Here is a 13,042-nt window from a genome sequence, read left to right as displayed (position 1 = left end):
ATTGCACATGTATCTCTTATTCGTTTTTAGTTACTTTTCGTTCTCATCCTATTTATGAGCAAACGGGACAGCTTTCTCACCCTTTGCTCTGATCCTTTAGGCCACTTATTAAATGTGGGCGTTAGCATCAAAAACTCGCTGAACTTTGAAACTGGTTTTTAGGCCCCTGAAATCTGGCAAGCCGGATAAACCTCTCCCTGTGAGTGCTTTTTGCACACCAGGTGGAGTCCATGTTGCATGGCAGGTGTTGGACGGAATGGTGCTCTGCTCCTTTTCTTCTGTATGTACATTTTCTTCTGCCTGGTTTTGATCTGTTTGTGTGGTGCAGTGCACACCAGGTCGAGCCGGAGCCGCCCCGAGGAGCAGCAGGAGGAGGAGAAGGAACCGGCGGCGTTTGGTCTCCGAGTTGTCGCTGCCGGTGCTCTCGAGGTGAGCCTCCTGGCGCCTGCCTGGTCGGTTTCGGAGTTGAAAGTTTACGGTTCGTTGTTGCGAGGCGCTGTTGCTATGCTGTGTTGTGCTGTGTTGGGCTGTGCTGTGCGATCGAGCCACGTAGACGCACCGGCTTGCCTGCTCTCTCTCCATACTTCCATCCGTACTCCCACTTCATCCTACGGCTGTTTTTTTTCCTTTTTTCTTTCTATAATCTAATTATCTCCCCCTGATTTTAAGAGGTGGGGTCGAGGCGTTATTTTGTTTCAATCAAATCAAGCCACGTATGTCAGAGCACGGATGGGCACACGGGGAGGGAGCAGGCAAGTCTCGTCCGACGAGGACGGGCAGGAGGGCACCGAAGGTCGGACATGCAGCACACCTTGGGCGTCCGGTCCGAGGAGCCCGAGTACACGACGCCGTCCTGCGCGGCAATGGCGAGGCAGGAGATGCTGTCGGCGTGCTGGATACGTACGAGCTACACCAGCTGCCGCCCCATGCATGCGGTCATTCCCTTTGTCCGGCCGCATGCAGTTTCGCCCCATGCATACCAGCACGGCCATCAAGTGAGCAGAGCACCCGCTTTCCTCTTCCGTCGGAGCCTTCGCCGCCTTCGGATGGCACTGCAGGACACCAACAGTGCAAAAACAGATAGAAGAAAAGGAGCTTCTGTCCAACACCTGATGTGCAACATCGACTCCACATATGATGTCATCCTCAACTCAATATACCACCTATCAATCAAATGAGCAAAACCACCCAAGGGGTAAAAAACCGGTTTCAAAGTTCAGGTTTTTTTTATAGATAAGCAGGTCGTTACACTATTAAGTTTAACCCGAAAACAAATGCAATCATCATCTCTCCTGCATCTCTGTATAAAAGTAAGCGTCAACAGCTAGTTCAATTACACTTGGTATCATCATCAATTCAGAACAATCGCATAGCATGCCAGTTCAGTTGATTTATACGCACAACACAGGCAGACTCACAACATTGTACTCTGGGACTGAATCGATTCAATCGAGATGACAACCTCTTTTTGCCGGAACCAAACATACTCTAGGCCTGAATCGAATCAATCGAGCTGACAGCCTCCTTTCTCTTTCTGCCGGGGCCACGTATAGCTTCACCCAATGCTACACTGTTCAGTCTACGATCCGACGCTGAACCCAATTCTGTGGTTGGGGGGTGATATATTCCTCCAAAGCAGTGCGGGCAGTACACAGCATTAGCTGCACATATACAAATCACCCAAAACAAATATTTTGCATAATTAGTACAAATTGACAAATCATATATTATGCTAGAAACTATTTTATCTAGTTACTAAATTGGTTACATAAACAATATTGCCCCATCTCAGTAAATAAATAGTGGAACTATACTAGTAGTACTTTTTGTATGTGAAACTATACTAGTACTACTTTCTATAAGAGAGCACTCATCACAAATAAAAAAAACTTTATAAAACTGTTTTTTAATGATTGATTCAAGTGACAAGACAGTTAGTTGCACCTTTATCCACGACTTCGCAAAATGTCAGCAATTCAGGCCCTTTTACCCCGCTCAACTCGGCAAAGTACCTGTACCGTCTTCTTCTTCTCCCATCGTGCCCTTTGAAGTAAACATGCCAATAACTCACTGGGTCATTCTGGTCCAAAACGAACATGTTGCTATGAACTCCAACAGCACGCTTTATCTTTAGCTTACCACCCTTCTATGGAATAGAACAGAAAAGATTAGTATTCCACCCAGATTAAATTATACTCTTAATCTACATGGCACCGATACGAGGACACGGACACGACAATACGGATACGGTGATATGGGATACAACAATTTCTACAAACAGCCATACAGTAATAAGGCAAGTATATATAAAAAATAATGTAATAAATGATAATTCAGAGATGTGAGATGCTGAGATGTGATTAACATACTATAGAGTATAGACACAACCTGCGATTTTTTAGGCTTTGCTTAAAACAAATCTCTTGGAGTCAGCAAAGTACCGTTAGTTAAGCATCAAACTCAAATTAATGTGGGTATTTTGTGTTGTTGGATGACACAACCAGATAAGCTTCCAGTTGTATATAGGTTTGAATATGTGTAAATAATACAACCGTTTGTTGTCTGAATGATTTGTTTTCATTCCATTTCAAAGCAAATGGTCTAGACTAGCGCAACACCTTAACTAGACTTGCCAAGGGTGACACCCTACATGCCTTAAAGCTACAAGGCAGATGTTTTACGCTGCTAAGGCAAGTGTGACGCCTTAAAAACAATGTAATACATAAGGTGCCCGGCTGACGGTGCGGATGTGGCATTGCGACTTGGCGACGATGATGGTTGCAAGATGAGCAGGGTCGTGGCTTGCCTTCGTCGTCAATCGTCTGAGCGTGAAGTTGGAGTTGCGGAGTTGCCGGGCAACTTTGCGGCAATGATGCCAGGCGATGGGCAGATCAGACTCTATCGGTGCAAGGCGTGCTCCTTTTCTCCTGCAAGGCTCGTCATCAAAGTTTGAGCTCGTCGTCAATCGTCTGAGCGGAAGTTGGAGTTGCGGAGTTGCCGGGCAACTTTGCGGCAATGATGCCAGGCGATGGGCAGATCAGACTCTATCGGTGCAAGGCGTGCTCCTTTTCTCCTGCAAGGCTCGTCATCAAAGTTTGAGCTCGTCGTCAATCGTCTGAGCGTGAAGTTGGAGTTGCGGAGTTGCCGGGCAACTTTGCGGCAATGATGCCAGGCGATGGGCAGATCAGACTCTATCGGTGCAAGGCGTGCTCCTTTTCTCCTGCAAGGCTCGTCATCAAAGTTTGAGCTGGTCCTCGATGCCTTCTGCCGATTGTTTGGCTTTGGCCGGCAGGGTTCTCGTGTACAATGCGATGCTGTGATGAGGGCTTCAGCATAGAGCGTGGGCGTCCGGGGCGCTATGTACGCCGGCGCCGGCATGTCCAAGACGATGGCTTCACTAGTCCTGGTTGGGTCCTGCCATCCACCTGCCGTCTCTTAGGCACTTATGGGTGGAAGGTACGTTGGCCTGGACAGCCCTGGAGGTGCGGTCTTCTTTGGAGGCGCCTGGCAACGGCTGTGACGCGGCCTTGAGGCTCTGAGTCTAGTTACCTCGCCGTTCATGGTTGGAGGCTGGACAAGGCTAGACCTTTCGTAGTTGCAGTCTGTAGTTGGTAGCACCTCCTCGCCTGCTAGTTTGGTGAGGACGATGATGTGTGTGCGTGTGTCCCTCCTCTTGGGAGGTTGTACCTGTACTGCTGTTCTCTTCCTGTTCAATGAAATGAACCGCGAACTCTTTTGCGTTTTCTCAAAAAAAAAGGGGTTCTCGTGTACCATTCGTTCAGAGGGGTCTTGACGGATCGTCTGTGGCGAAGTCAGAGTCACTTGCTCAGGGAGAGATGATGACAATGACATTGCAGGCGATCTCTACTGTGTACTACATGGGTCTTGAGAGTGCCAAGTAAGCCGGGTGCCCTTCGTTGTGGGTGTGTTGTAACAGTTTCACCCAGGTTTCTATTAGTTAACCAGGCAACTCTCTTCTAACATTTTTAATGAATCAGACCTAAAGGACCGCATTTTAAAAACAAATATGTACCTGTTTTTTATTGTGCTGCTCAACTGCCACATTAGTGCAGTGTGTTGTTTGACAGGGAGGATCATCCTCGAAGTATGCCGCCATGTCCAGGGGTCTTGGCAAATTTTTTGAATCAGGATAATGAACATTTCGACTGAGCAGTCGATGATCAACGAACTCCTCACCAACACTACAAAAAGAAAAAATATGTTCAGTTTATTATAATTCGATGAAATCTACCTTTAACTAAAAGCATTACTATATATATATATATATATATATATATACACTATGTCTCTTAACTTTGATATGATCAGAAAATTCCTATTTACTCCTAAGCTACTCATATTTGTCTTTTTGAGAAATAATAGGTGTGATCTTTTAATCTGGAAAGATATTTGGAGGCATACCTCTTCCCAGGCCTCGCAGGTTGACCTAAAGTAAAATGACCAAACAATACTTTATTAGTAAAAAAATACTGATGAAGTCAATGCAATTTTATTATTAGTAGGGTCTGAATCGTGGGAGGGAGGGTGTGCCTTCCTTAAGTGAAAAAAAACATTAAACTAGATTTTCTTTTCTGACTACTATTTTTACTGTGTGCTAGCTCAAGCGTTGCAACATGTCTAGACTGTTATTGGCGCACAACTGCAAACTAGGCGACTATCTCATGGCTTTCTTCCTGTTGGGTGCTAGCAGATACAAATAATTTAAGTTACATCCATGCATACTGGGTATTATTTAAAATTAAAAGGAGTACCTGCCGCTGCTATGCGACTGGGAATTTTGCAGGTTGCTATAGGAAAAGGGACAATCAGAATATCAAAGAGTTGGTTGGAATTTTGTGTTTCAAAGTGCTGCCAAACAATGAAATATTTTGAGTCTAAACAGATAAGAGAAGCAAGGGGAAGGTCCTCATAGTGGATTGATCTGATAAAATACATACGTTGGAACTGCAGCAATTTGAGTGCTACTAGAACTCCAGACACAATAATCCTGACATTCTTTTCCTCTAATAAAGTTCCCATGAAAAAAAGTTGTCTATATTACAGAAAAGAATCTAGATCATTGTTTTTCTCTAGATACACTACCAACTGGGATGTTATGGATAGCAAGAAGCCAAGAGGTCGATAGTTTAAGATGGAGAGCCAAATTTGATAGTCTCAGACCACTAAGCAAACAGGTTACCCTAGTTCACAGTGTACAAATGGGTTTACCTGTTATGTTCTCTTAATTGTAAATGTGAGATACGCCATGAACGGAGAAGTATATATAGGCGTAATATTTTAGCAGACTAGGATGCTGCCGTTCTGTCACAAAAAAATGTACTTCATATCTAACCTGATGAAGATGCCATCATTAGCTTGTGTCAGCCTGCAAGATAAAATAATGAGCAATTAGGATTTAGGGGTCGTCTAATAATGAGTGATCTGTTCCTTTTAAAAATTTAGTCACATTTATAAGTCTTTTGATGGAAGTTCAACTACCATTATCTCTCAAGTCAATGTCATCACATATATTGACAACTAAAAGCTGAATTAATGTTTAACCAAACTTTAAAACATATGAACTAAATTAATACTTTACTAAATTGAAACGTATAAAAGGAGTGAAACTGAAACTCAGGGTTGTTAGGTCATCGATATTTTTGAAAATTTTCAAGCAACCGAGAATTAGCAAAAGAAGCATCAAATGGATTTGTACTACAGTTACTCAACTAATCTCAGCATAATGACTATGCCATAGAAACTAGATGTATTAAATCCTAGCCCAGGTGTTTTTTTACTGTGATAGAAACTGGTGCAATTCATTTGAATTTTGCCATGGTGAATTTCGGATAGGATGCTGAGGTACTGCGTTATACTGAATTTATGTGGCAAATAAGAACGTACTAGGATCAAGTTTTGTTTAACACAAATTCACATGTTTGCTTGGTGTACTGACAAAAAAGGTATCGACCACTCTGAACAGAACTGGCAGAATTTGCGCAAATTTGTAAATTGTAGCTATATGTATCTATGAAGTAACATATCGCCACTGATAAGAAAGGTTTCCTGTGTGTATGGAAGATTAAGGCTACTTCTGCATGCATATATTCCTTCTGCCGAAAGAGACCAATACACATCACAGAAGCAATGTGTCCACTGAGAATGCCATCTATCCGAAAAATTTGTATAACAATCAATCTTTAGCTGTGCTCCGCCGTGTGCTGCGCTGCTGTTTGCTACAGATGCTCCTCGACATAAAGTGTTGAAGGGCGGCAGACCTGGAATCTCCCTGGATGCGTTTGTACCCAGGATCCTGCTTGCCAGCGGCCAGAGCTACTAGCAGGGACGGTGTTGTGTGTTTCACGCCATCAGCGACAGCCGCCACCTGATGTGCATCACCAGCTCGCTGGTGTATACCAAGATTACATGTGGGACAGTGCCCGGGCATGCCTCGACGACGACACCCTCGGCAAGCTCCTGAAGCGCAAGGACAACATGGGCGTGCGCGTGCTCGTGCTGGTCTTGGACGACCGCACCTCCGTCGAGTCCCTCGGCATGCGTGGATACATGGGATGCATGGCGGCCGAGACGACGTGGTACTTTGGTGGCACCGTTCGTGGAACCACGACGTCGCCGAGGTTGGTAGGAGAGGCAAGCTAAGTTACCCAGGAAACCCCTTGCAGGCGTCAGTGCACGGAATCGTCCAGGGCCAGCCCGAGGAAGACACACAATGGTGCCTAGAGATTGAGGATGCAGAACTGAGGAGGAATTAGAGGCTGGGGCTTGGGAGCTGTCTCCAAAGGTCAATTTGGGGGTCACAGGGGGACTCGGGAAGAAAGGTCACGGGAGGAGTAAGCCAAACGTATTTTCCTATAAATCTGGTTCTGCACAAATTAATTGGTAAAACGGATTTAGCTAAGCATGTGCTCCAGATAGACTTGACTACATTTTGCTCGTTATGCATTATGCCCAGGTGTTTGATCTAACGATATTGCACCTTTTTTAAAAAGATCAGATTAAGTTATAAACTCATGACCTACAGGAAGAAATCTCCTATGACAGTCAAACCAACATGCCTTTCCGGCACTTCTTAACTGGAATGCTTTGGTATCACTCATAGAATCATAACATGCAAATTAAACATGGGCGCTGCACCCAACAACCATTCCCTGGGAGTACTATTGGCAAATTAAGTACATAGAACTGATGAAAAAGTCATACACTACTCATTGACCAAGCCAAAAAAATAATATATGTCCTGGTCAGAAAGCAAAAGGTATTGAGTACACTGCATAGATGGATGTGAATCTGTACACTGCACACACAATCAGACTACTAATTTATATAACTCAATCTACATTGGGATCATAAAAATAGCATAACCAGATTTGCCATGGATGATGGCTGGTGCACTCCAATCCTTGAAAAGTAGCATTGTTTTATGTAGAATGGAGTACTAAACAATGACCTAGCTGGGCAGTAGCTAGGTATTCAACACCGCTCGTGCAACTCCATTATTAATACTCTAAACTGCTAGGGTGTTGGACAAACATGATAAGAAAATGTATGCGTGTGTTTCGACCAAGAACATACCTTGTCTTTGGTCTTTTTGAGACGATTTCGGCTCGAGGAGACTGTTTTCAGATCTCCCTGCTGCTGCTCCGGTTGATGCTCGCAGGTCTTCTCCCGAACTCGATTCACCGTGAGCCGCAGGACAGTGGAGGAAGTCGGGGAGCTCAGCACTGCACACGAGATAGGGACGGATGAGGATGGATCATGGATGGGCGAGGGTGCCCGACCGGACGGGGGCTGGCACCGGAGGGGGGGAAAGGGAGGCGGCAACGGGCGGGAGAGCTAACCAGACGGGGGAGAGAGGCGGCTGCGACCGGAGGAGATAGAAACGGGGGAGGGAGGCGGCGTCTGACGGTGTAGCGGAGGGGGTGGCGGCGGCGGCGGACGACCGACGGAGCGGGGGATGGAAGAAGTGGGGAAATGGTGGACTAGGGTTAGGGATAGTCAATCCTGACGGGTAGACCCATCTACGTCCACGCCACCGAAAAAATTAATGGGAAATGTTTGCTGCCGGCCTGCCGGCCGAGAGTTTGGGCCGGACGCGGGTTGGTCGTGTATTTTTTAAGTGTATGTTTGTATATATTTGTTCTTTTTTATAACTAATGCGTGCAGTACTTGTTACTTGACCAAAAGGGCTATCGATCAAGAAAAAAAAAGAACAAAAGAGACACACCCGATGCTCCATCTCAGTTCTTCACGCCTGACGCTTCATCGTTGTGGCAACAGCTCTCTCCCCACCGCTCCCATTTCATGGTGGCCACAGCTCTCTCTCTCTCTCATCAGGCCGCCTCTCCCCTTTGTCCCCACCGCCGGCGCAAGGTCTCGCACTCCCCCGCTCTTCTCAACTCCTCCTCGTCGAATTGGTCGCTGAAGTGCCCGAGGATCTGCTCGAGCTCGGCATGCTCGCGGCCAACCCAGTGCTAGGCGCTGACGAAGGCGGGCGCGGAGACGCGAGACTCATCTCCACCGGATCGTCTGCCGTGGCAATCACGCGTCCTTCCTCTCCGTCTCGCTCGGCCGGCTCCGCTCGTCCGTGGCTCCCACCGCCCTGCGTGGCTACGCTGCATGCTGCCCAGGTGCAGCAGCAGTAGTGCCGCGGCGGCTGGTGCCCCTGCAACTGCAAGCCGACGCCGGTTGTTTATTCCCCACTTCGGCACTCTGCTATGCTTATTTTTGATTTGAGGTACTCCCGATTCCCTACTTTTTCTATCCTAATTGCTATCCATTCCAGTACCGTATATATGTAGCTTACCAGTTTACCAGTAGGAAAGCATGTTTTTAGAAATTCAGGGTCAACCCGATAACTGCCACACATGTGGTGTATCGGGTAGTTGTGCCACACGCCTCGTGTGGCATGGAAAGCAACCAGCCCACACACCTATGTGTGGGCAAAATAACTAATGTCCACACATATCTTTTTTTCCCTCCTGAACCCTCTCACACGCATGCGTGTGGGCGAAGTTGATAACGCCCACACGCCCGTATGTCAGGCCTCGTAACCTTCTGGTCCCGCACGCGAAGCGTGACGCCCACCGCGCGCCCGCAATTGCCATGGTCCAGACCCTCGTCCATGTTCGTTTATCTGCAGTTGCCATGTCGCTGAACTACGGTTGCCATGTCGGACAACTGCAGTTGCCATGGTTGCTCAACTGCAGTTGCCATGTATGGTCTGATATAATGTAGTTGCCATGATTTCATAACTTTAGGAGTTGCCATATACTAACACTAGGCAGTTGAGAGAGTTGCCATGTTCTCACAAGCATGCTAGGGCAGTTGCCATGTAAAAAGGAAGAGTTGCCATCTGCTTACGTGCACGTTAGGGCAGTTGTCATGTACGTGCACGTTGGGGCAGTTGCCATGTACCATGCAAAAACACATGGCAACTCGGTAAAAGACAATTGCCATATGCTTACGTGCACACTAGGCAGTTGTCGTGTACCCTGCAAAAACACATGGCAACTCGGGTAAAAAAAAGAGTTGCCACCTGATTATAAAGCACACTAGAGGCAATTGCCATGTGCGCTGCAAAAACACATGGCAACTAGCAGCTTACGTGTGGGAGAGGACATGGGCGTGTAGGCGAGATGGCAAATGCCCACACACCAGCCCTTGTGCGTGACTGAAAACTGGTGTGTGGGTGAACTGCTAAACGCCCACACACCGGCCCCTCCGTGTGGTAAAACGGATGTGTAGGCGAACTATGTCACACACCACACACACGCCTTGTCCTACGTGGCACAGAAAATCAGCCAAATTGTGTCAAGATTCGTGCATATAGTACTGGACAGTGATGAATGCGTGTGGTCGAGATGGTCAACGCCCACACGTGTGGGCGTTAACATTTCCGTTTTTAAAATGCAAAGTAAAGAGGGTCAAGAGAAGCATAATAGGATAATACGGGTTCACATAGATGTAGTACTCTGTCACTATCAGCTAGCTCAGAGTATGACGGTAGGACAATGCAAGTTCACATAGATGTAGTTATCTGTCACTATTAGCTAGCTCTAATTGAATTTTTTTGGAGCGGTTCCATTTGCAAATAGACCAGCTACAAGGGCACACACGTACGCACACGCGCACCCTAATTGAGATATCATATTACAATGGTAACAAATATGTTAGTATTTCTTACATGCTGGCAGGTTAAGCAAGCACCTTGCGCTATTAACTTCAGCTAGATGTAGTAATCTGTCACAAGAGCGTGGCCAGTTCAGAACACCATATAAAAGAGCGGTACCAGCAGCAGACTTCAGAGGAAAGTTGATTTTATCCCTAAATAAGATGCTCCATTTGACATGCTCTAAATGGACTAATGAAATAATCTAGAACACCTCTGCAACTCTGGAGATTTTGTAATTAACTGCAGATTTTACAAGGTGTCAAATATGTGATTTAAGTAAAATGTAGAGCAATGGAAGTACAAGTGATACGCCTGAATAAAGCATAACCTACAAGAATCACAAGCGCTAAAAATTCAGAATGCAGAAAATCTACATATGCCAAGAAGGTCACTCACCAATAACCATGTGTACTTCCATACTGCGTAAACAGGGGATAAAAATTGTTTGATCTGCAGTTAATCACCTAAGCATTGGGTTAACACAGTGGTGCTACTTTTCTTTTCCGTCCAAAACAGAACCATCATGTCTTCAGTTTCCTGAAAAACAGTAGACATGCATATGAATCCTAATACTAATTAACAACTGATAAAAGATGTCGATCAAGCTTACTTAGCGGCCGCATATTGAGTTCCATCATTGTTTTTCTCGAAACCACAATCCATAACACCTGCATATATCTCACCTGGAGTATTATTAAATACCCGTCTTCATGCCCTCGAGTATATATCACCTGCAAAATAGAAAGATTCTGTTTTTTATCTGACAAAGCACTAAATCAAATAATTCCTTTGCCCATGAGTCTAGGTTTCTAACAATTTACTGAGAAGGGCAAAAAAAGTGCAGCATTTGTAGGACATGCCAACACAGAAAAGTAAACATGTAACAGAAGTGGGAAGGAGGGAACAAGGATGATGGTATTTATATGGAGGTTATGGAGCTGAATTTCTCCCTCTAACGTCTGGTTATGGGATAACCAATCTGCGGCAAGTTGAAAGAGGGGCCTCTGTTCTGCCGTTTGTTGGAAAATTTTGCTCTTATGTAAGAACGCAGTTAGATTAAAAGTTGTGAACACAACTTGCCGCAGAGCTTAATCCATGATTTGCCGCAGAAAAAAAATACGTAGCCTAGCATAGGTGTTCTAGCAGAAAAGGGGCTAACCTTAGAATCATGTTTTTTCAGTGGAAGTTTATCTCATGATTCATAATCATCATCCTGTGTCCCCTCCCTGGTTCGCCACTTCTGATTACTGCAACTTCTTCCTTCTTCTCCCTGTCCGCTAATCTAGCAGGAAGTGGCGGCCATGGTCTAGTAGGACAACGTGGCCACGAACCCGCAAAAGACGGCGGCCAGCCTGGACCGCAGCAGCTGCGACGGTGATCTGGTCAGGAGGAAGATTGGCAGTCGCGATGGAAGGTCCATGGCCATGGCGTCCTACACGGGGACGGAGAGAGGGAGAGAGAAAGGAGGAGGAGGAGGGCGCTGGGCACGGCTGACCTACAAAGGAGGTTGGCGGCGGCTTGCAGGAGCGCAGGCGGCGACGGGAGGCATGGTGAATGGGGGGGGGGGGTAGCGCACGGGAGGAGGGAAGGGAGGAAATGCGACGCGAGGTTTGCTGCTGATTCATGGAATCGATCCGGAAATTAGGAAGTTGCGGGCGAGGCTGCGAGGATCTGTAGACGCGGAGCGATTAGCAGACGACGGCGTCTGCCAGGCAGAACATTTAATCTCAGACGTTGATTGAGATGGCAGATTATGGATGTAATATGGTCAATAGGATGTGTTTAAGTTGATTTGATCGGAGGGTCCGGGTTACCCCGTGTACAGTTTATTGTGTGGCTTTAGACAAAATTATGTTTGCTCTTTTAATAGTAGTATAGATGCGTCCTTAGGGCATCTCCAACACCGACCCTTAAACTGTCCGCATACGTCCGGACCACACGGTCCGGACATGTTTTGCACCCAACGCGGTTCGCTTACCGGTCTGAACATCTTTTTCCCCACAACCCGAAGACAAAGTAGGGTGGGGAGGCTTTGTGGGCGTCCGGACCGTTGCTAAACCTGTGTCTGACTGCCCTGGACCATCAAAAAAAACCACCCGCTTCTTTCACGCTTTCCATCGAACACTCGCGCCGCTTGTCGGACCAGAGCACGCAGCGCCCAGCATTGATGTCAATGATTTGACCAGATGGGAGGGCGGCGCTAGCGGGCGTAACTACTCAGGAATCACCACTTCGGTGCGGATGCCGCATCCCGAGAAACCAACTCCGGTTGCTGCACCGCATTAAAGCGAGCTGACCGCCCCTTCGCCTAGCCTGGCCGCGACTATTTAAGTTGTGCACCGGCGACGCCAGAGCCGCACTCCCCCTTCTCGAGCACCGTCCCATTCCCCCTCCGTGTCACCATCCCCGAACCCTTCTTCCTCTCCGAGCCTAGCGGCGATGCCGAAGTCCTGGTTCTCCGTGCCGGCAGGCGGATGTTGGGGAACGTAGTAATTTCAAAAAAATTCCTACGCACACACAAGATCATGGTGATGCATATCAACGAGAGGGAAGAGTATCATCCACATACCCTCGTAGACCGTAAGCGGAAGCGTTATGAGAACGCGGTTGATGTAGTCGAACCACTACAAGAAATATGTCAACTAGTGACCTTCTGTTAGTGATCCTGGAAGAAATTAAACCCATTAACAGTCGTGCAAGGAGCGGATGCTCGGCCTATCCACGTCATCTGGCAATTGGGTCCTGGGCTGGCCCACCTAGCTGACCGAGCTGGTTGAAGAAAATATCTCCCTCAGATGCACCTCCCCTGGCGAACGCAACCATCCTCTTCTCCTTGCTCGCACGCGATCT

At 46.9% G+C, this 13,042-nt stretch overlaps 1 protein-coding gene across 2 annotated transcripts; it reads right to left on the bottom strand.

The window, feature by feature from the left end:
• Positions 1–1,207: 1,207 nt before the first annotated feature.
• Positions 1,208–8,027, bottom strand: LOC125523347. Of its 2 annotated transcripts, none has more exons than XM_048688392.1 (7): positions 7,860–8,020; positions 7,594–7,742; positions 5,354–5,386; positions 4,423–4,447; positions 4,034–4,202; positions 1,945–2,146; positions 1,208–1,661 (listed from the first exon to the last, which is right to left on the bottom strand). In XM_048688392.1, the coding sequence occupies exons 3-7, from the start codon at positions 5,370–5,372 to the stop codon at positions 1,489–1,491; spliced, it is 588 nt and encodes a 195-aa protein (XP_048544349.1). In that variant the 5' UTR covers positions 5,373–5,386; positions 7,594–7,742; positions 7,860–8,020; the 3' UTR covers positions 1,208–1,488. The 2 variants fall into 2 exon arrangements, with proteins under 2 accessions (XP_048544349.1, XP_048544350.1); XM_048688393.1 differs by having other exon boundaries at positions 1,524–1,661; positions 2,013–2,146; positions 7,860–8,027.
• Positions 8,028–13,042: the final 5,015 nt, after the last annotated feature.

This window comes from Triticum urartu, chromosome 7, assembly GCF_003073215.2.
Source record: "Triticum urartu cultivar G1812 chromosome 7, Tu2.1, whole genome shotgun sequence".
Lineage (NCBI taxonomy): Eukaryota > Viridiplantae > Streptophyta > Magnoliopsida > Poales > Poaceae > Triticum > Triticum urartu.
The sequence above is the reverse complement of the archived record's forward strand: the minus strand, read 5'-3'. Positions and strand labels throughout refer to the sequence as shown.

Excerpts from the sequence above, each read along its gene's own strand:
- LOC125523347 (XM_048688392.1), bottom strand. Across the intron at positions 4,203-4,422 it reads CCTGCGAGGCCTGGGAAGAG|TGTTGGTGAGGAGTTCGTTG; the intron begins GTATGCCTCCAA and ends TTCTTTTTGTAG. Across the intron at positions 1,662-1,944 it reads TTGCGAAGTCGTGGATAAAG|CTAATGCTGTGTACTGCCCG; the intron begins GTGCAACTAACT and ends GTATATGTGCAG.